This window comes from Aotus nancymaae, unplaced genomic scaffold (assembly GCF_030222135.1).
Source record: "Aotus nancymaae isolate 86718 unplaced genomic scaffold, 86718_ANA_hifiasm-v0.15.2.pri h1tg000030l, whole genome shotgun sequence".
In the NCBI taxonomy this organism is placed as follows: Eukaryota; Metazoa; Chordata; class Mammalia; order Primates; family Aotidae; genus Aotus; species Aotus nancymaae.
The window spans coordinates 21,710,896-21,734,863 of NW_026988443.1; the positions used below are offsets into that span (position 1 = coordinate 21,710,896).

The 23,968-nt window shown below is 39.7% G+C and overlaps 2 protein-coding genes across 3 annotated transcripts in view; both read left to right on the forward strand.

Annotated features, from left to right (window-relative positions):
* Positions 1-23,968, forward strand: part of CBFB (core-binding factor subunit beta) — a 73,023-nt gene that overhangs the window by 22,102 nt on the left and 26,953 nt on the right. For both annotated transcript variants that reach the window (XM_012468266.2, XM_012468265.2), the window contains exon 4: positions 19,645-19,761. In XM_012468266.2, the coding sequence (XP_012323689.1) occupies positions 19,645-19,761 (117 nt within the window). The remainder of the gene's footprint in view (positions 1-19,644; positions 19,762-23,968) is intronic.
* LOC135277253 (probable ribosome biogenesis protein RLP24) lies at positions 510-10,762 on the forward strand. The gene has a single exon (XM_064383174.1). The coding sequence runs from the start codon at positions 9,160-9,162 to the stop codon at positions 9,649-9,651; it is 492 nt and encodes a 163-aa protein (XP_064239244.1). The 5' UTR covers positions 510-9,159; the 3' UTR covers positions 9,652-10,762.

Consider the following 23,968-nt stretch of genomic DNA (forward strand, 5'->3'; position numbering starts at 1 on the left):
TTGAGCGATTCTTGTGCCTCAGCCTCCCAAGTAGCTGGAACTATAGGCACCAGCCACCGTGCCTGGCTGATTTTTGTATTTTTAGTAGAGATGGAGTTTCACCATGTTGGCCAGGCTGGTCCGGAACTCCTGAGCTCAGGTGATTGACTCACCTTGGCCTCCCAAATTGCTGGGATTGCAGGTGTGAGCCACTGCACTCAGACTTAATATGATCTTTTTTTTTTTTTTTTCCGAGACAGAGTCTCACTCTGTTGCCAGGCTGGAGTGCAGTGGCACAATCTTGGCTCACTGCAACCTCTGCCTCCTGGGTTCAAGTGATTCTCCTGCCTCAGCCTCCCAAGTAGCTGGGATTACAGGCTCGCGCCACCATGCCCAGCTAATTTTTGTATTTTTAGTAGAGATTGGGTTTTACCATGTTGGCCAGGATGGCCAATCTCGACCTCGTGATCCGCCTGCCTCGGCCTCCCAAAGTGCTGGGATTGCAGGCATGAGCCACTGCGCCCGGCCAATATAGTCTTTTTAAACTTCATTTTGATTATTGGAAAACAACATTTAACATTCATTGTTTTATTTTAACCTTTAACTGAAGTTGTTTTTCTAGCTTGTGTAAATAATGTTTTTTGTTAGATTCAAGCTGCTTGAAAATGACTTATCAATTCTTTGGCTGGGCGTGGTGGTGTGAGCCTGTAATCCCAACACTTTGGGAGTCCGGGGTCAGTGGATCACTTGGCGTCTCCATCTCTGTGCCTTTACTTTGAACTCGCTTTGCTTAAAGAAGCCCCTACCCTACTCAAACAGCTTCCTTCATTTCTTAACTCTCTCCCTAATACTATTTCACTCAGGTTTAACTATTACTGTCTTAAGTTTATATAAGTTCTTTATAGCTTTCAAAATTTAAAATTGTTTCATAATTAAGATTTTAAAAGTAATGGTGAAATAAAAGTCATCTTTTTTATTTTTTTTTATTTTTAGAGACGGGTCTTGGCACACTGCACCCTCCATCTCCTTGGCTCAAGCGATTCTCCCACCTGAATGTCCCGAGTAGCTGGGACTACAAGCCTGTGCCACCATGGGCAGCTAATTTTTGTAGTTTTCTGTAGAGACAGGGTCTGTGTTGTCCAGGCTGGTCTTGAACTCCTGGACTCAAGTGATCCACTTACCTCTGCCTACCAAAGTGCTAGGGTTACAGGCATGAGCACCATGCCCAGCCTACATTTTTTACTTTTTCAATGCGTTTATTATAGTAGTCTCCCCTTATCCAGGGTCATATATTCTAAGATTCTCAGGGGATTCCTGTACTGTTGATAGTACCAAATCCGGCCGGGCGTGGTGGCTCACGCCTGTAATCCAAGCACTTTGGAGGCCAAGGCGAGCGGATCACCTGAGGTCGGGAGTTCAAGACCAGCCTGACCAACATAGTGAAACCCCATCTTAAAAAAGAAAAAAAAAAATAGAATTAAAAAAAAAAGATAGTACCAAATCCTATATATATGCTGTTTTTTTCTATACATCTATAACTATGATAAAGTTTAATTTATAAATTAGGCACAGTAAGACAATAACAACAATAACTAATAATAAAGTAGAACATGGCTGGGCAAGACGGCTCACAACTATAATCCGTGTTTTGGGAGGCCAATGCGGGAGGATTGCTTAAGTCCAGGAGTTTGAGACCAGCCTGGACAGTATTATAATGAGACCCTACAAATGAGTCCGTATAAAAAAGTTTAAAAATTAGCTGAGTATGTTGGCATGCACCTGTAGTCCTAGCTGTTTGGGAGGCTGAGGTGGGAGAATCGCTTGAACCTAGGAGTTTGAGGCTACAGTGAACTATGATTGAGCCATGACTCTCTAGCCTGGGCAATAGAGCAAAACCGTGTCTCTGAAAAAAATAGAAACTTTAAAAAAATAAAGTAGAATACTAATAACAATATACTGTAATGTAAAATGAAGGTCATTTGAACATTTGAAGGTTATTTGAACATAAGCACTGCCATACTGCAGCAGTTGATCTGATAGGCAAGATGGCTACTAAGCAGCTAATGGACATATTGCTTATATAGCATGGATGTGCTAGAGAAATAGATTATTCACCTCCCTGGAGAGGAGTATATTTTAAAACTTGTGAATTGTTTATTTCTGGAATTTTTCATATAACATTTTTGGAGTATGACCGGGAGTAACTGAAACCATGGAGAGCAAAACTGTGGCTAAGGGGATACTACTGTATTTGATGCATATTCCTTTTAGGAATTCTGCTAAGTAATTTTTCATTTGTTACACATGTCTTACAAAGAATAGATAAAACCATGTACATTTTAGGAATAATAATTAAAGAAATATGTATCCTGAAACTGTGATGTTCAGTACGGCAGCTGTTATGCAATCCACTTGTGGCTGTTGAACACTTGTAATGTGGCTAGTGTGAATTCACATGTGATGTATGTCAAAAAACACAAACCAGATTTTGCAACCTGGTATGAAAAAAATAATGTGACATACTGCAATATATGTGTATTTTTTTGAGACAAGTTCTAGCTCTATCACTCAACCTAGAGTACAGTGACATGATCTCAGCTCTCTGTAACCTCTGCCTTCCAGGCTTAAGCCATCCTCCCATGTTGCCCAGGCTGGTCTTGAACTCATGAGCTCAAGCAATCCACCCGCCTCAGCCTCCCAGAGTGCTGGGATTGTAGGCTTGAGTAACTTTGCCTGATTCAAAATAATGCAATAATTTTTATATTGATACCATGTTAAAAATTTTAGATGTTTTGTGTTAAATAACATTATTAAAATTAATTTCACCTCTTTCTACTTTTTAAAAAATGCCTACTAGGCTGGGTTCAGTTGCTCATCCCTGTAATCCTAGTGCTTTGTGAGGCCAAGGTGGGAAGATTGCATGAGGCCAGGAGTCCGAGATCAGCCTGGTCGACATAGTGAGACCCCATCCCTACAAAATAAAAAAAATTTTTTTTAATGATTGGGCATGGTGGGGGATGTGTCTGTAGTCCTAGCTACTGGAGAAGCTGAAGTGGGAGGGTCGCTTGAGCCCAGGAGTTCAAGGCTGTGTGAGCTGTGATGGTGCCACTGCAATCCAAACTGGGTGAAGGAGCAAGACCCTGTCTCTTTAAAAAAAAAAAAAATGCCTACTAGACAACTTACCGTTATATATGTGGCTTGTATTTGTGATTCACATTGTATATTTCTATCAAACAGCACTGCCTCCACAGTTGGCCAGGTATGGTGGTTCACACCTATAATCACAGCACTTGTGGAGACTGAGGAGGGAAGATGGCTTGAGCCCAGGAGTTACAGATCAGCCTGGGCAACAAAGTGAGACCCCATCTCTACAAAAAATAAAATAATTAGATGTGACACAGGCCTGTAGTCCCAGCTACTTGGGAGGCCGAGGCAGAAGGATCCCTTGAGTCCTGGAAATCAAGGCTGCAGTGAGCTGTGTTCATACAACAGAGCAAGATGCTATCTCAGAAAACAAAAAAAGAAAAACCCTCAACCCCTCTACACCCACAAAATAATCACTATCCTGATTGATGTATTTATTCCCTTTTCTCATTTTAAATATGTCCTATGCATATATGTCTAAATAATGCATTGTTTAATTTTTTTTTTAATGAAAATAGGAAGCACAGACTTCATGGCTGTGTAAACAAAGGACTCTAATGTCACTTTTCAGATGTAGTTCCTAAAATATGAGCTGAAGGGAATCGCAGGGTCAAGTCTGGATTCAACTTCTCTGTGAATTTTTAAGAGCCTCCCTGAGGAAGTTTGTGAGCAGAGTCTTGAGTGGATAATGGGAAACCTAGGGCTCACACTGGAGTAAGGGCGTCTGGCACACTATAAAACCATTGCTCTCAGAGTGCTGGAGAGCTGGAGGAATATGGTCAGAGAGAGTTAGCTGCTCTGGTATTTTCTGCTTCTAAGTTCACTATGACCTACCTTCTTTTATCCTTTTTAAAAAATTCTTTTATCAAAATTGATATCCCATTCCAGACCTACCTTTTTACAGGAGTAAGTCAAAGCAAAGCACATCACCTCTGTCAGCTCTAGTAAGTGTCCTTAGCTGGTCCCAGCAGTGGAGAAGGCTTATATTTGGGCATTCTGCCCTCAGGCTCTTGGTGATGACCATCCTCAGAATGTCTGTCTCTTGAATCTAGAGTGATTGTCCTCTACATCCAGTGTACTGCTTTCATGCTGGCTTCTATGTTCATCCTCAGTTGTGAGTGGCCTCTTTTTTTGGCGGGGGGGTTCTTTTTCAATTTTTCTGTTTTCCTGTTTCTTAGTTTATGGTCTCTTTGTGGATAACAGGGTCCTTGCTTGTTTGAAGTGTCTTTATTCTACCATCATACTTTATCATAAGTTTTTCTTGTTTTAGAGTTTGAAGTTGGAGATCATTTTTATTAGGAAGGCCTTGTTTCATTGTCTTGGTTTAAATGTTGCAGTTGAAAATCTCTGAAGTCATACTGTTTCCTGATCTGTTTGTGACCATTTTACCCCCTTTGGAAGTTTGTAAAATCTTCTTTGTCTCCATGTTTTGGTATTTATCTGTGATGTAACCTAGTGTAGGTCCACAGTCATTTCTTATGCCGGGTACTTGCCAGTCCTTTACAGTATGGCAACTATGTCCTTCATAAGGAAATTTTCTTATATTAATTGATGACTTCCTTTCTTGTGTTTTTTCCATTCTCTTTCTGGAACACCTACTATTGGATGTTAGACCCACAGAAATGATCCTGTTACCTTATTTTCTTATTGTCTCTTTTATCTTTTTGGTCTGCCTTCCAGAAGATTTCCTCTACTTTATCTTCAAAGCCTTTTCTTGAGTCTTAATTTCTGCTATCAAATATTTCAAATAGAGCTCTTCTTGTGTGTGTGCTACAAATGTTCCTTTTTTGTTAGTATCCTCTTGTTTATTGGATGCAGTATTTTTATCCGAGAATCTAGCTGATAGATTTTTACCTTTTTACATCGTTTCAGAGGAAATGGGGGCTACAACTGAAGTGCAAAAGTCAGAATTTATCTTGGCTCAGCTTTTCATTTAAGAAAAGAAAAATACAGGCTGGGTGTGGTGGCTCACACCTGTAATCCCAGTACTTTGGGAGGCCAAGGTGGGTGGATCACCGAAGTTCAAAATTTTGAGATGAGCCTGGCCAACATGACAAAGCCCGTATCTACTAAAAATACAAAAAATTAGCCGGGTGTGGTGGTGGTCACCTGTAATCACAACTACTCGGGAGGCTAAGACAAGAGAATCGCTTGAACTCGGGAGGTGGAGGTTGCAGTGAGCTGAGATCATGCCATTGCACTCCAGACCTTTTTTGAAAAGGCCTAATTTATTCTTGACAAAAGTCTGAGTTTAGTATCCATTTATTGAATATGTATTTATATGTTATATACACACACAGAGTCTATTAAATTTCAGACACATTCTTTAGTTTTTCATTTTATGATTTCTCTTTTGAACTGTAGGAAGTTTGGTACATTACATTAAATCACTATAGAAGAAACTATTTTTACACATACATGCAACCCAGTTATGATTCAGAGGCAAACAAAATTGAATGACTGTAGAGATTATCTGGCAGTTAAGTGGCTGACTGTGCATTTATGAACAAGGAGTTGCGTGTGGCTAAAGGAGGATGAATCAGAACCAAGTATCTTCTAAAGTAACCTGTTGAATAGAAGACTACAGAAATGATTACAGCAAACAACAGTGTACAGCAAACAACAGGGTACATACTTCTTCAGTGGAATATCTTGTTTTCTTGGGTGCTTACAGCCATCCCATTATTACTGTTTGCTGATTCATTGGTCTGTGGGTAGGAACAACTCTTCATTGTTAGGGAAAAAAAAACAGCGTCTCTACTTTGGAAAGAAATTACTTTTGGTGCTGCCACAGGGCAGAAGCACACAAACAAACAAAAAAGAAATTACTATCAGTGTGGCTGTGATGTTCTCTATGTTTCATATGTTTTATGTACATTGACTTGTCTAATTATCACCTATGAAGGAGTATTACTTAGACTGGATTTTGTATGTAAGGAATCCTTGCCTCAGACACATTTAATAGCTAGAATTTAAACTTTTTTTTTTCAATTCCAAAGCATATTTTGTTTTCACTCTTGCCATGCTGTCTTGAGATAAGCATAGTGGATAATATTTTCTTTCTTTCAAAAATAAATACATGGCTGGGCACGATGGCTCATGCCTGTAATCTCAGCACTTTGGGAGGCCAAGAGGGGCAGGTCTCCTGAAGTCAGGAGTTTGAGACCAGCCTGGCCAACATGGTGAAACCCCATCTCTAATAAAAATATAAAAATTAGCCGGGTGTGGTGGTGGGTGCCTTTACTTTCAGCTACTCAGGAGGCTGTGGCAGGAGAATCACTTGAACCAGGGAGGTGGAGGTTGCAGTGAGCCGAAATTGTGCCACTGCACTCCAGCCTAGACGACAGAGCAAGACTTAATCTCAAAAACAAACAAATTTATGGCTAGGTATGGTGGTTCATGCCTGTAATCTCTGCACTTTGAGAGGCCAAGGTGGGAGAATTGTTTGAGTCCAGGAGTTCAAGACCAGCCTAGGCAACATAGCGAGACCACTATCTCCACAAAAAATTTAAAAATTAGCTTGGCTAATTTTTGCATGGTAGCATGCACCTGTAGTCCCAGCTATTTGAGAAGCAGCAAGTAAAGGCTGCAGTGAGCTGTAATTGTACCACGGCACTCCAGCCTAGGTGACAGAGTGAGACCCTAGCCTAGGTGACAGAGTGAGACCCGTCTCTAAATAAATAAATACAATACAACACAGATGGGCATATTTGCGAATCACTGTGAAAGCACTGTGAGTATTGAGTTTGAGTTTACAAAGAAATTGTAGTGGTTGAATTTGCAGATGCAGAATCCACAAAGAATGAGGATCATTGGTGACATTTGCAAACATGTACAGAGTGGCTAAAAAAATGAGTCACATTCAGAGCATGTTCCTAGTTGAGGTGGAACAAAGGTGATGCACTGCCTTCTTGTCTCAGCTTTTATTCTGTAAATACATGTCTTTTTCGAGGTCTATTTATGTTCTTCGTTTTGTGCTTTTTGTTGGTGATTTCACTGTTTAAAATGGCCCAAGAGCATAGTGTTAAAGTGCTATCTAGTGTTCCTTAAATGCAAGAAGGCTGTGATATGCCTTATGGAGAAAATATGTATGTTAGATAAGTTCCCATCAGTTGTGAGTTAACAGTGCTGTCGGCTGTGAGTTCAGTGTTAGTGAATCAGCAATATGTATTGAAGATGGTGTCTGAACAGAAGCATACATAAAACAAGATTATGTATTGATCAGTTGAGGAAGATGTCAGGCTAGAAGGAACCCAACTCTGTATTTCCCCTAGGAACAGTGGTTTAGTGTTTACTAATTCAGTGTTCATATAGCCTTGATAGAATATAACAATGGCAAATAATGACAGGTGTGTGTGTGTATGTGTAGGCTTAATGGTGTTCTTTACCTAGTATTTTATGGTGTCTTTTCCCATTAACAGCGTAATGTAAACATCTCGTGTAACATGCTTGTTTTTGGTGGTGAGGGATGCTTGGTTTTGGTGGTGAGGGATCAGCAGAGCTGCCAAGATTCTAGTAGGCATTTTTTTTTTTTTAGATGGAGTCTTGCTCTGTTGCCAGGCTGGAGTGCAGTAGTGTAATCCTTAGCTCATTGCAACCTCTTGGATTCAAGCGATTCTCCTGCCTCAGCCTCCTGAGTAACTGGGACTACAGGTGCGCACCACCACGCCCAGTTAATTTTTGTATTTTTAGTAGAGACGGGGTTTCACCATTTTGACCAGGATGGTCTTGATCTCTTGACCTCATAATCTGTCTGCCTCAGCCTCCCAAAGTGCTGGGATTACAGGCATGAGCCACCATGCGTGGTCTCTAGCAGCTTTTTAAAGGTCAGTGTTCAATATGGAACTTTGTTTATTCAGCTCATTATCATTGGGTGTCTAGGTTATTTCTGATCATTTGCCATTATTTACAAAAATCCCTTGAGAATGAGCATCCTTATAATAGAATATTTTCTGTACATCTCTGATTAAGTTTTAGGATACATTCACAGACATGGCATTGCTAGGTCAAAGGAAAATGCACACGTATTCCCCAAAATGCCTTCCCAAAATTGTTAGCCAGTTTACATTCCCCCGGACAATAGAACCTGTTATCCCTCCTGATACATGTTATTAAAATGTTTTTCAATTTATTTGAATATTTGTTTTCAAATAGTTATCTTGTTCTGATTTAATATATTTGATTGTTAGTGAACTTTTTAAAATTATTTTTGGCTAGTTATGTTAATTTTGTTCTAAACTATTCTTTTCCATGTGGTTGGTTAGCCAGCTTTTTCAACTCCACTGGTTAAATAAAATATCCTTTTACTATTGATTTTAAGTGTTGCCTTTTTCATATATTAAGTATTTATATACTTGATTTCATTTTTGAATTTTTTGTTTCTGTTCCATTAAATTGTCACTGACTGCCACAAACTGATTATGTTATATGTTTTAGTATCTGAAAGGGCAAAAAATTATTCTTTTTGGAATTTTTTATGGCTGCTCTGATTCTTTTATGTGAACTGTAGACTTCTCAAATTCTAAAAAATACATTATTTTGATATTTCATTGGAATCTTGTTAAAGATTACTTGGGGTGAATTGTCATTTGTAGTCTTTTCATTCATGAATATGACATCACATTAGTTATTCACATTTTTTTGTTTTTTAAATGGAATCTCACTCTGTCACCCAGGATGGAGTACAGTGGCGCCATCTTGGCTCATTGTAACCTCCGCCTCCTGGGTTCAAGTGATTCTCCTTCCTCAGCTACCTGAGTAGCTCGGATTACAGGTGTGTACTACCACATCCAGCTAATTTTTTATTTTTAGTAGAGATGGGATTTCACCATGTTGACCAGGTTGGTCTTGAACTCCTGACTTCAAGTAATCTGCCCACCTCAGCATCCCAAAGTGCTGAGATCACAGCATAAGACACTGTTCCTGGCCTTCAGTTCTTTTTTTTTATGTATTCAGTTCTTCCTCATTAAAAACTTTAAGTTAGTCACTTCCTCCGAAGCTTGGCGTTTGGTCAGTGGGGACCCACGCGGCTTCAACATGTGTATCGAGAAGTGTTATTTCTGTTCCGGGCCCATCTACCCTGGCCACGGGATGATGTTCATACGCAACGATTGCAAGGTATTCAGATTTTGTAAATCTAAATGTCATAAAAACTTTAAAAAGAAGTGCAATCCTTGCAAAGTTAGGTGGACCAAAGCATTCCGGAAAGCAGCTGGTAAAGAGCTTACAGTGGATAATTCATTTGAATTTGAAAAGCATAGAAATGAACCTATCAAATACCAGCGAGAGCTATGGAATAAAACTATTGATGCAATGAAGAGAGTTGAAGAGATCAAACAGAAACGCCAAGCTAAATTTATAATGAACAGACTGAAGAAAAATAAAGAGCTACAGAAAGTTCAGTATATCAAAGAAGTCAAGCAAAACATCCATCTCATCCGAGCCCCTCTTGCAGGTAAAGGGAAGCATTTGGAAGAGAAAATGGTACAGCAGTTGCAAGAGGATGTGGTTATGGAAGACGCTTCGTAAAATCTCTGTAACCATTTCTTTTATGTGCATTTGAAAATGCCCTTTGGACACTTGGAACTGCCAAATTATTAGTTTATTTTTTACATAAGGTCACTTAAATGAAAAGTGATTAAAATATATCTTTTCTACATTGCCATCTATAAAACATCAGATATTACTGATGTTACATTGCATCTTAGTGTTAAATCTTCACTGACAGATGTACTTATGTAAATCATGAAAATTCTGCTTATAACTATAGAAGTGAATTGTGGATGTAAAATGCTTATTCCATTTGGATAATGGCACAGGGCAGTATTTGTATAATAAGTAATGGCAAAAATTCATGGTTAGTGATGTATAAAATAAAATATTCTTTGCAGTAAAATATTCCCTTTATTAATGTTATAGAAGGGGGGATACGACAAGGAAATAACAATTTGTATGACAGTGTCAAATACTATTTTGATTTTAGTATTTCCTGTTTTGGTTTATTTGCATCTCAGAAGAGCATAATGATATTTGATGAAGCCTAATTATGCTGGACTGTTTTGACCTGGTCTAACCCTTCGGATACGTAGTTTTGGATGTTGGGGATGAGAACTGAATAATCTTTGCTTGGAGTAACACTACACTCTAGAATTTCCACTTTGGAGAATACTCAGTTCCAACTTGTGATTCCTGGTAGAGCAAACTTTATTTTTCTAGCCTACCAATGATCTAGAAGCAGAGGAATCCCAATGCCTTTTAAAAGTTACGTGGTTTTCTTTTAAAAAGCTCCTGATTTTGGAAAGTAGAAATTATGGGTACAACGTCTGTTCATTATTTGCACATAAAATAAAACCATTTAAAAAGTAAAAACTTCAAGTTAATGAGCACAGTGCTTTTGTAATTCTGGACTCTGTTTTTGGGTGGGTGAAATTAATCTTTCTTTGAACTCATCATATAGCCCCGCTGCCCTTATAAGCATTTCCTGCACATAGTTAACAGGTAATAAACATTTGTTAGCCAGACGCAGTGGCTCATGCCTGTAATCCCAGCACTTTGGGAGACTGATGTGAGGGGATTACAAGGTCAGGGGTTAGAGACCAGCATGACCAACATGGTGAAACCCCATCTCTACTTAAAAATACAAAAATTAGGCCGGGCGTGGTGGCTCACACCTATACTCCCAGCACTTTGGGAGGCCGAGGCGGGCGGATCACAAGATCAAGAGATCAAGACCATCCTGGCCAACATGGTGAAACCCTGTCTCTACTAAAATACAAAAATTAGCTGGGCATGGTGGTGAGCGCCTGTAGTCCCAGCTACTTGGGAGGCTGAGGCAGAAAAATTGCTTGAACCCAGGAGGCAGAGATTGCAGTGAGCCGAGATCGTGCCACTGCACTCTAGCCTGGCGCCTAGCGACAGAGCGAGACTCTGTCTCAAAAAAAAAAAAAAAAAAGGAAAATTAGCTGGGTGAGGTGGCGTGCATCTGTAATCCCAGCTACTTGGGAGGCTGAGGCAGGAGAATTGCTTGAACCCAGGAGGCAGAGGTTTCGGTGAGCTGAGAATGCACCATTGCACTCCAGCCATGGCAACAGAGCGAGCCTGCCATCTTAAAAAAACTATTTGTTGAATAGGTGGATCTTTTCAAATGGAAATTACTATAGGAAACTTACAAGAAAAAATTCTAGCTGTTTTCTGTTCTATTAATCAGTATTTAAATATTTATTGAGAACCTAAGGAGTAATGAATGTTCATACCCTCTTCCTGTTTTCTTAATACTTAAATTTATAGACTAGAGTCACAAGTATTTAAGCTTATTACGGAGAAGTGAGATATCCTTCCAATTGAAAGGGATTTTTTTGACAGTGAAGTTTCTACTTCTTTTGTCAATAGCTTTGACACTTGGTTTCTGTGTATATTGATTTTATGACTCAGTACTGATGTGCATGGGGGTCTTGTTTGCAAATCTATAGTTACTCTGTTTTAATTGCCTTGAAGTTGTCTTCTTTAGAATCACTCAATAAAGAGGACTCTGCCATCCCTTTGTACCTTCAATTTCTATCTCTTATATACCTAGAAACAATGATCTTTTCTATAAGTTATATAGTATTGTAGAGGAAATGACATTTAAGAATGCCACTGCTTATTCCAAATTTAGATATTCATAGAATAAGTACCTTCCAGACTCTCAAAGAACTGTTTTTACAGGTTAATAAATGAAAAGTTGACTTAGGTTCTTCCTTTGATACTTAAATTTCAAAACATAGGATTAGTAGCATTTAACTACTTAAGAAGTTTCGTTCATTTACTAAATGAAGAACATTTACCATCTCAGGCTGTGTGTTAGAAAGATCTTTGTGTCTATGAGGGAAAGGGAAGAATGGAGTTTTTCTGTCATAATTGAATCCTTTTTGCTTTGCACACCCCTTTGGAGTACCTAATGAAAGCAATAGACTGCATCAGAAAAATGCCCATGGTGCTAGGCATGGTGGCTCACGCCTGTAATCTGAACACTTTGGGAGGCTCAGGCAGGTGGATCACGAGGTCAGGAGTTCAAGACCAGTCTGGCCGACATGGTGAAACCCCATCTCTAGTAAAAATACAAAAATTAGCCAGCCGTCGTGGCAGGCGCCTGTAATCCCAGCTACTCAGGAGGCTGAGGCAAGGAATTGTTTGAACCCGGGAGGTGGAGGTTGCAGTGAGCTGAGATCACACCATTGCACTCCAGCCTGGGTGACAGAGCGAGACTCCATCTCAAAAAAAAAAAAAAAAAGAAAAATACACATGGGCTCAAAAACATACATTTTTACACAGAATTTTGGGAAGTTTCTGGTCTTGTCGAAACGTGTCTGTAAGCCCAAACCCTTGTAGGTTTTCTGAACTCCATCTGATGCTGCGAACAAAGGGGAAGTTTTAAATGGGGGCCTATAACTTAAACCTGTAAGTACTGTGCTCCTTACAGGTTTCCTCACTGACTGTTCATAGCCTGCTCTGCTGGGGATTTTTTCTTCTACCCAGCATCTGAATTTGTTGTACTTCCTCAAGATTCTTCCTTGGCCCCCTTCTTGTCCCCTGCTTACTCCGGGGGTCTCTTCCTTTCCCCTGGATTTAAATACCACAGCATTGTTGATGGTTGCCAGATTTATAACATTAGCCCAGATCTGTTCTCAGATTGCTGGAATCCCATATGTAACTGCCTCCTCAAAATCTTTATTTGAATATCTCATAGATGTCACCTAAATGTAATAGATAAAAATTATTGCAAACTTTTATTTTTCTTTTCTTTTGTTTTAATTGTTTTTGAGTCAGAGTCTTGCCCAGTCTGGAATTCAGTGGCGTGATCATGGCTTACTGCAGCCTCGACCTCCTGGGCTCAGGCAATCCTCCCACCTCAGCCTGCAGAGAGTAGCGGAGACTACAGGTGTGCGACACTACACCTCACTGATTTTTTGAATTTTTTATAGAGATGAGGTCTCACTGTGCTGCCCTGGCTGGTCTCGAACTCTTGAGCTCAAGCAATCCTCCTACCGTGGCCTCCCAAAGTGTGCTAAGATTACAGGGGTGAGCCACCACTCCTGGCAGCAACTTTTAAAAATGACAGCTCATTAAGATATAATTCACATACCATAAAATTCACTCTTTCAGAGTGCACAGTTCATTGATTTTTAGCATATTCAGATTTCTGCAACCATCATTACTATTTAATTTCAAAACATTTTCATCACCCTATAAAGAAATCCCATACATAGCAGTAGTTACTTCATTTATCACTCCCCTGTGCCTCTAGCAACTACTTTTCTCCTTTCTGTTGCTCTAGATTTACCTTTCTGGACTTGTCTCTTTTTTATTTTATTTTATTTTATTTATTTATTTTTAGACGGAGTTTTGCTCTTGTTGCCCAGGCTAGAGTGCAATAGTGGATCTTCGCTCACCGCAACCTCTGCCTCCCGGGTTCAAGCGATTATCCTGCCTCAGCCTCCTGAGTAGCTGGGATTACAGGCATGCACCACCTCGCCCAGCTAATTTTGTATTTTTAGTAGAGACGGTGTTTCTCCACATTAGTCAGGCTGGTCTCGAGCTCCCGACCTCAGATAATCCGCCCACTTTGGCCTCCCAAAGTGCTGGGATTACAGACATGAACCACCGCGCCCCGCCAGGTTTCTGGACATTTCATATAATATGTGGCCTTTTTCTAGCTTCATTCACTTATTATTATGGTTCCAAGGTTCATTCTGTGTTGTTTTATGTATCAACATTTCATTCCTTTTTATGACCAAGTAATATCCCATTGTATAGGTAATACCACAGTTGATAGTACAAACATGTTTTTGCTAAAGCTCTACTGAATGAATGATGGGAAATTTAAAGCTACAGAATGTTAAAATAAGGTGATTTAGATTGGATATAACATCACAAATACTTTATATTTAGAGCTTGAGATGATTAAAAATTGTGTTTAACTAGCTTTTCCCTTTTCCAAAAGAACACAAAATGTGAGACTATAGTCACTTTTTAACCTTGTGTAAAGTCTCAAACATATTTGTGATATTTTACTTTTGGAAAAATAAAGTATTGTTTTTCTTATGTATGGTTAGCTTCATCTGTTTACCCATTTTAAATCCATTTTGTATAAAATATTTCATTGTTCTAGGACAATGGGTTTAATCCCTACTTCGTATTCTAATAACTTTTCTTTTAAAGTTTGAAATATGGAATCATCATTTTCAGTGAAAAACTGTCTTTGTGCTTAAATGCCTTTTTTTTTTTTGACGGGAGCATTTCACTGTGTATTAAATAACATTATTGAATTATATTATAAAATGCCAAACTGTTAAGAGACAGAATTTTATTTTCTTTATACTTTGAGGTTTGGTATTCATGAATGCATGAAAGCACCATTTCCTTTGAAGATCTACACATAAAACTGTATTTATTTAAATGAGAACATCTAAATAAATCATTAGGATTGTCTAAATTTTTTAAAATCATAATTACAGACACTAGTCTTGATTAAAAATGTTGTCATTTTCTGGTTGGACACGGTGGCTCACGCCTGTAATCCCAGCACTTTGGAAAGCTGAGGCGGGTGGATCATCTGAGGTCAGGAGGTTGAGACTAGCCTAGCCAACATGGTGAAACCCTGTCTATACTAAAAACACAAAAATTAGTGGGTCATGGTGGTGGGCGCCTGTACTCCCAGCTACTCTGGAGGCTGAGGCAGGAGAATTCCTTGAACCCAGGAGGCAGAGGTTGTAATTAGCCGAGATCGCATCATTGCACTCCAGCATTGGCGACGAGTGAAACTCCATCTCAAAAAACAAAGAATTTTAGTCATTTGCTGAAACTATTTAGAAATTTCCAAAAACAGATCATTGGTTCTCTTTGTCGTGAAAGAATATTTATAAAGAAATATATTGATTTCTGAAATCCTTGCTCATGTAAAGAAAAGAAAAAAATAATAAATAGGCTTTTAATAAAATTTAGTAATTTTATAAGAAAACTATTTTTGACTATGGACATTAATATGAATAAGTTGTTCAGGCACAGTGGCTCATGCCTGTAACCCCTGCACTTTGGGAGGCCAAGGCAGGCGAATCACCTGAGGTCAGGAGTTTGAGACCAGCCTGGCCAACATGTCGAAACCCTGTCTCTACTAAAAATACAAAAATTAGCGGGGCATGGTGGCGTGCACCTGTAATCCCAGCTACTCGGGAGGCTGAGGCAGGAGAATCGCTTGAACCCGGGAGGCGGAGGTTGCAGTGAGCCGAGATCACGCCATTGCACTCCAGCCTGGGTGACAGAGCAACACTGTCTCAAAAACAAACAAAAAAAATAAGCTAAAAGATTGTGGAATCTTCATTTCTAAAGAATATAAATCATTGATGAATGTTATAAAATCTAATTAAAGTGGTGTGAAGTTGACTTTTCTCTGCTATTAGAAAAGATCTGTTCATGATTAGAATTTAAAGTGAAGTGTGCTGATATGTGAAATGACAGCCCCCACTGCATGCTACTTCCTTTTCCTGTCAGAAGGAATGGGTGGGAATCTTCATGAGAGATAATGGTAAATCAGATTTCGCTGAGATCAAATAAATTGTTTATAGGTTTTGTGAGGGGTTGAGCAGAGGTCGTCATAGTCACTTGTTTGATTTGGTGCCATTGGTGGAGTTTTAAATGCACACTATGGAAGGGAATGAGCACTTATCAGAACAGAAGGAAATGTGTGGTTAAACGGTTTCGGCTGCAACTGTAGACTATTTCCCTTGGTCCTAATAGGAGGAGAAATGGAACCTTTTGTATTTTGGTTATTTTCCAATATAAGTAGAAACTGGTTCAGTGTGGTCTATTGCAGCCCTTAGCAGAAATGATTGGGTTCAGTAGTGAAGGGGAATGACACAAATATGTACTAGGAAGGTGTATTTTTTTTTTTTTTTTTTTTTTTTTTTTTTAGACAGAGTCTCGCTCTGTCTCCTAGGCTAGAGTGCAGTGGTGCAACCTCAGCTCACTGCAACCTCTGCCTCTCAGGTTCAAGCGATTTTCCTGCCTCAGCCTCCTGAGTAGCTGAGACTATAGGCATGCACCCCAGCGCCCAGCTAAGTTTTGTATTTTTAGTAGAGACAGAGTTTCACCATGTTGGCCAGACTGGTCTTGAACTCCTGACCTCCTGCCTTGACCTCCCAAAGGGCTTGGATTACAGATATGAGCCCAGTCAGAAGGCATAAATTCTGTGAGTACTATTTTAAAGGTATCTGGGTAATTTTTGTAGCATGTTTATAATTTACTGGCAGTCAGTTATTGTTATTAAACATCTCTAAAAACAAAAAGAATCCAAGACTCTGAAGAGACTACTGAAATGAGTTAAAAAAAAAAATTGTTTCCAGCTTTTTCCTCAAAATGAGAAACTGTTTTACTAATTTTTATATAATTAGATAGGTAATAAATAATGCCAGATTTTAGCCCACAAAGCACTGGATTTCCCAAAGGAAATATATTTGATGCAGGTAAATGAAAAGCCTTGTTAACAAAGATGTATTTGATAATCTGCAGTTTTGAAAACTCACTGAAGAATTCCCGCTTTCTCTATATTTAAAAAATCTTGTTCAAGCCAGTAAATATTAACTTACGCAGGTTTATTTAGAAGCTCATGTTTAAACGAGGTAGAAAAAACCTAAAATTATGGGTTGGTTTGTTTTTGCGATGGAGTCTAGCTCCGTTACCCAGGCTGGAGTGCACTGGTGCCATCTTGGCTCACTGAAACCTCCGCCTCCCGGGTTTAAGCAATTCTCCTGCCTCAGCCTCCCAAGTAGCTTGGACTACAGGTGCCTGCCAGCATGCCAAGCTAATTTTTGTGTTTTTAGTAGAGATAGGGTTTGACTGTGTTGGCCAGGCTGGTCTTGAACCCCTGACCTCATGATCTGCCTGCCTTGGCCTCCCAAAGTACTGGGATTACAAGTGTGAGCCACTGCACCCAGCCCTAAAATTGTATTTTTAAAAGTAGCTATTAGGTTAGTGTGATATTAGGAGTGGGAAGATTGTAGGAACTGTAATAAATTTACATTATTTATCTGGATCACAATAACATATTCATCTCAACGTAATAGAATTAGCACCATCCTTTCTGGGTAGATAATTACTCTTGGAAACAATTTTATTTTAAGCCAATATGAGAATTAATGTAGTGATCAAAAATGATCTAAATTTTGGTATGATGTGTACCTAAAGCATTTTTTGTTCTAGAGTTATCTACTTGAAAAAGATTGGTGAAAAAATTGGGTATTTTTTTCCAGAAGAAAAGTTAATACAAGTGTAAAACCTCAATTAATTCCACAGTGTAAGGATGTAGGAATTTTTTTTTCTTTTTTTTTTTTTTTTTTTTTTTTGAGTTGAATCACACTCTGTCACCCACGCTGAAGTGCAGTGGTACTATCTCTGCTCACTGCAACCTCTGCCTCCCGAGTTCAAGTGATTCTCTTGCCTCAGCCTCTCGAGTAGCTGGGATTATAGCCGTGTGCCACCATGCCCAGCTAATTTTTGTATTTTCAGTAGAGATGGGATTTTGCCATGTTGGCCAGGCTGGTCTCGAACTCCTGACTGAGCTCAGGTGATCCGCCTGCCTTGGCCTCCGAAAGTGCTGAGATTTACAGGCATGAGCCACTGCACCCAACTAGGATATAAAAGTTTTTTCTTTTCTTCTTTCTTTCTTTTTTTTTTTTTTGAGATGGAGTTTTACTCTTGTTGCCCAGGCTGGAGTGTAATGGCACGATCTTGCTCATCGCAGCCTCCACCTCCTAGCTTCAAGCAATTCTCCTGCCTCAGCCTTCTGAATAGCTCGGATTATACACATGTGCCACCATGCCCAGCTAATTTTGAATTTTTAGTAGAGACGGAGTTTCTCCATGTTGGTCAGGCTGGTCTAGAACTCCCGACCTCAGGTGATCCACCAGCCTTGGCCTCCCAAAATGCTGGGATTATAGGTGTGAGCCACTGTGCTCGGCCAGATATAGGAGTTTTCTGATAAAGCTGAAGGTTCACCAGATGAGAGATATTTTTGGTTTCATCAGTCTTGAAGATCTTTTTTAAATTTACTGATACTTTTTAAAACCTCAGTGCATAAAGTATAGTGAACATATTTAATATTTAATTGGTCAGTGACATGAAATGTTACAATATCCCAGGATATTCATTTTCATTATTTCTCTAATGTATAAGCAGATGTGCTTGTTGGATGTGATATAATAGGAAGGCTAGCTAATTTTCTCATCTAAAGGTATTATGTGTAAGGAGTAAACATATTTCATTTATTAAGAATTCAAGATGCTTGGTTAAGTTTATTAATTTTTTTACTTTTTAGAGGTGAAGTTTCTCTGTGTCACCCAGGCAGGTCTTAAACTCCTGGCCTCAAGTGATCCTCACAGTTTGGCCTCCAAAGTATTGGGATAACAGGCATGAGCCACTGGTGCCTGGCCTTATTGTCTGACTTGATTTTGTTATAGTATTTAAGAATTTCCACAGGGAGTTGAAATAAGTGGATTTTAGGTTAACTTACTAGTTTCTAGACAAATGATTCATACTACATATAGTCAAGCCTGTGACCTTAAAACTTTTCTACTATATTTAAAAGACTAATTCAGCTTACTGTTGCAGATTGGGAAAAGTAAAAAATAAATAAATAAAAGACTATGAAATAGCTTGAATTAAATTCCATAAATCCCATTTAAAGGATAGCAGTGTTTTGCCCTGGATTATTTATGGACACCTAAAGATAACCACATACTACTCAATGTGATATGATAGTAAATATTACATCAGTTAAGGTTTTTTGGTTAAAAGCAGTAGAAGTCAACTCTGGCTAACAAGACAGAAAAAGGAAAAAAGATTAATTTTCAGGAAATGATGAGATAGCCTGTAAAACTGAAGGGAGGTGTCAAGAGCCTGACCCTGCATGGCTCCAGGAACCCACGTTGAGGGAAGCAGTGCTGCATGCTCTCTTCAGAGGGTGGTGGCTTCCAGTTGTTTTTCATCTTTCTACCCTACATTCAAAAATCAAAGTGTCTGGCTGGATGTGGTAGCTCACATCTATAATCCTAGCACTTTTGGAGGCCAAGGTGGGCTGATTGCCTGAGTTAAGGAGTTCAAGACTATCCTGGGCAACAAGGTGAAACCTCGTCTCTACTAAAAATATAAACAACAACAAAAAAATTAGCAAGGCATGGTGGTGAGCACCTATAATCCCAGCCACTCAGGAGTCCGAGGCAGGAGAATTGCTTGAACCTGGGAGGCAGAGGTTGCAGTGAGCTGAGATCATGCCACTGCACTCCAATCTGGGCAACACAGACACCATCTCAATCAGTCAGTCAGTCAATAAAGACTGTGGTCACAAGATACAGTTTATGCATATACTTTACTGTGATTTTTAATTTTATCATTTTATTCATCTTTTTTATAGAGTTTATATAAATAAGTTTAAGCTTTTTTTCGCATGTGTATGATGGTTTTCAATGATTGTCATTCTTTTCTCTGTCTTAGGTATATTTGAAGGCTCCCATGATTCTGAATGGAGTCTGTGTTATCTGGAAAGGCTGGATTGATCTCCAGAGACTGGATGGTATGGGCTGTCTGGAGTTTGATGAGGAGCGAGCCCAGGTAGGGTGACTTCAGGATATATTGAGCATGGTCCCTTTATTTAGTCCCTAATTTTGCCTTTGTCTGGGTACCTGTTTTACCCAGTCTTTAAGAGTAAGTATAGAAAGTATTATGTTCAAGCAGTATTGAGGAATCATGAAAATGTTGAGACTCGAATTCTGATCCTGATTTCGTTGAGACTCGAATTCTGATCCTGATTTTGGGAAAGTTTTTTCTTCAGCAGTTCTAAATTTCATTGGATTATCTGTATCTGCTCAGTAGGGGCTTCAAAGTCCAGTAAGTAGTTCTTTAAAATATTTGTTCTTCATATTTGGAACATTATCAATAGGGGAAAAAAATACAGTTTAAAATAAAATGTAGGAGCTGCACTTTTGGAATGCTTGAGTGAGGAGCTCAACAAGTCCTCTCCCCAGAAAGCAATGATAAAACTTGACAAAAATTGTTTTTTCTTTAAAAAAAAGGAAGAAAGAAGCTGGACGTGGTGGCTAGCACCTGTAATCCCAGCACTTTGGGAGGCAGAGGCAGATGGATCACCTGAGACTTGAAGTCAGGATTTTGAGACCAGCCTGGCCAACATGGTGAAACCCATCTCTACTAAAAATATAAAAATTAGCCAGGCGTGGTGGTGCACACCTGTAATCCCAGCTACTTGGGAGGCTGAGGCACGAGAATTGCTCGAACCGGGGAGGCAGGGATTGCGATGAGCCGAGATTGCACCACTGCTCTCACTGCTCTCCAGCCTGGGCAGCAGAACAAGACTCTGTCTCAACCCCAACAACAATGAACCACACGCATTTAAGTCCTCATGGAAGCTACTGAATCTCAGTTAAGATCAGTGACAGTCTGTGGCATTTTAGTCAGGAGCTGCTCTCTTTCCCCAGCTCTGTGGTCCCTCAGATTCTTCCCTGGGCAATCAGGGTAAGTCATGAGCACTGGTAGATCTGTTGTCCTGTCAGGAGAGAGCTGATTTTATTAAAAACTTGTTGAGTGAGGAACTCAACAAGTCTTCTCCCCAGAAAAAAAATCCATGCCCAGGTATATTGTTTAAAATGATAGAGGTCTCATTGGCAAACAATCTGGCAAAGCTAATGTTGCAGAAAACAACAAAGTGGCATACCAGCCAGAAATTTATCAAGGAGATTAAGGGAAAGAGATAGGTAAAGTAGACCCTACTAAGATTACACTCATTTCATCCCGAAAGCTGTGTGCATGTACAAGGCTACACCTGCTCTGAGAAGGCCCTTGCAGGCTACTTTTCTGTGAGTGAACACAAGGTAGACTGGTAAACTCCCTGAACTTTGAAAGCATTTCCTCAAGCCACACGTAAGTCCAGTGGCAAAAGATGGAAGTCTGCTGGCTTAAGGTGTTTGGGCAAAACTCCTGACCAGTCACTGGCTGACAGCTGAACTATGCTGACCCAGAGACAACCTCCCAGAAAGCAAGATTAAAAAGACAGCTGTGTGCAGTGGCTCATGCCTATAATCCCAGCATTTTGGGAGGCCAAGGTGGGAGCATCACATGAGCCCAAGAGTTAAAGACCAGCCTGGGCAACATGGTGAGACCTCATCTCTGCAAAAACATTTAAAAATTAACCAGGTGTGATGGCATGTGCCTGTAATCCTAGCTACTTGGGAAGCTGATCTGGGAGGATCACTTCAGTCTAGGAGTTCAAGACTACAGTGAACTACAATCATGCCAGTGTACTGCAGCCTGGGCAACAAAGTGAGATTCTTTCTCTAAAAAGAAAAAGAGAACTGAGCGGTGACATTGGAGGCTGTACACTGCTGAGGAAAACAGACTCCACAGAATTTTTGGCTATTATTTCTTAAAGTAAAAAAGTTCACAGACTAAATAGCAGTAAGAGCTGACATATGAACAAGAAAATGAACAGAGTCTTGGGGACCTGCGGGACACCAGCACACATGATGAAAGTTTCGGGAAAGGAAAAAAAGAGGCAAAAGATATATTTTAAGAAATAAGAGCCAGGCCGGGCACGGTGGCTCACACCTGTAATCCCAGCACTTTGAGAGGCCAAGGTGGGTGGATCACAAGGTCAGGAGTTCAAGAGCAGCCTAGCCAATATGGTAAAACCCGTCTCTACTAAAAATACAAAAATATGCCGGGCATGGTGGCGGGTGCCTGTAGTCCCAACTACTCGGGAGGCTAAGGCAGGAGAATTGCTTGAACCCAGGAGGCAGAGGTTGCAGTGAGCCGAGATCACGCCACTGCACTCAAGCCTGGGCAACAGAGCGAGACTCCATCTAAAAAAAAAAAAAAAAGAAGAGCCAAAACTCTCACATTTGATCAAAAATGTTAATCTACATTATCCAAGAAGCTCAATGGACACTAAGTAAGATAAACACAAAGAAATCCACACCTAGACACATTATAAACTGTTAAAAGACAAAGAATCATGAAAGCAGCAAGAAAGAGGAGTTACCACACCCAAAGGAACCACAGTAAGATTAACGGCTAACGTCTCTTGAAATCATGGAGGCCAGAAGGTTGTGGGATGACATGTTAAAAACACTGAAAGAAACTGTAAAAGCAGGTCAGGCACTGTGACTCACACCTGTAATCCCAGCACTTTGGGAGACTGAGGTAGGAGGATCACTTGAGCCCAGGAGTTTGAGGCTACATTGAGCTATGATTGCACCACTGCATTCAAGCCTGGGTAACAGAAGTTGACCCTGTTTCTTTAAAAAACACAGAATGAGGCTGGGCACAGTGGCTCACGCCTATAATCCTAGCACTTTGGGAGGCTGAGGTGGGCAGATCTTAAGGTCAGGAGTTTCAGACCAGCCTGGCCAATATGGTGAAACTCCCATCTGTACTAAAAATACAGAATTAGCTAGGAGTGGTGGGGCACACTTGTAGTCCCAGCTACTTGGGAGGCAGAGGCAGGAGAATTGCTTGAACTTGAGAGGCAGAGGTTGCAGTGAGCTGAGATTGTGCCACTGCATTCCAGCCTGAGCAACCGAGTGAGACTCTGTCTCAAAAAAATAAAAATAAATAAATAAAAATAAAAACAAAGAAAATGTAAAAGCACCTGATTCTTAAAGTAAAAATAATAACAGGAATATAAAGGAGCTCAGTCTTTGTTTTTTCTTTTTGTCTTCCCATATAGTTCTTTATATAGGGAAATGTAAGAATTTTCTTTAAAAGGGATTTAAAAATTAAGGCTTTCTATTGAAAAGTTTAAGATTCAAAGTTAAAAAAATTTTTTTAACCTTTCAGTGTTATCCAATAAAGTTAAAATTCTTAAAGAATCCTTGGCCTGGCCCAGACCATCCTGATGGCACATGCCTATAGTCCTAGCTACTTGAGAGGCTGAGGCGGGAGGATCCCTTGACCCCAGGAGTTCTAGGCCAGCCTGGGCAACATAATGAGACCTTCATCTCTAAAAATAAAAATAAAGAAAGAATCCATACTTTACCCTGATTTCCGCAGTGCTAATGAGTTCCCAGTTCTTTCAGAAAAATAATAACCAGCAATCTAGAAGACTATTTTCTGTAAGAAGTGGTAAGGCATACTTAATTTATATAAGGAAAATTCAGATTGGATTGACTTTTAAAACAAGTATTTTGACAGGGTTCAGTGGCTCATGCCTGCAATTCCAACATTTGAGAAGGCAGAGGAGGGAGGATTGCTTGGTCCCAGGAGTTTGAGACCAACCTGGACAATGTGGCAAAACCCTGTCTCTACCAAAAAAAAAAAAAAAAAAAAAAAAATAGCCAGCTGTGGTGGTGTGCACCTGCAGTCCCAGCTACTCAGGAAGCTGAGCTACTCAGGATCGCTTGAACCTAGGAGGCAGAGATTGCAGTGAGCTGAGATCGCACCACTGCATTCTGGCCTGGGTGAAAGAGCCAAGACCCTGTATCAGAAACAAACAACAAAAACTAAAATATTTTATTAAGATGAATAAGTTAAAATTTTTAACATTTTTCGTACTTAGAGTTTTCCAAGCCTTATTCCCGTAGTCCTCATGTTGGTCTATATCACTACAAATTAACTGCCATCTATTGTGATAATTTACAGTTTTTGAATAAAAATTTCAAAGCAGGTGACTCCAGCTGCTCAGTCAGCAATCAGTACTTACAAGCTGTAGCCCTCCTTGTCCCCAGATCATGTGCAAGATAGTATAAGTAAAGAGGCAATGAAATATAGATGTTAGGGGCAGGAGTTTATAGTCATATAATGTGAATCC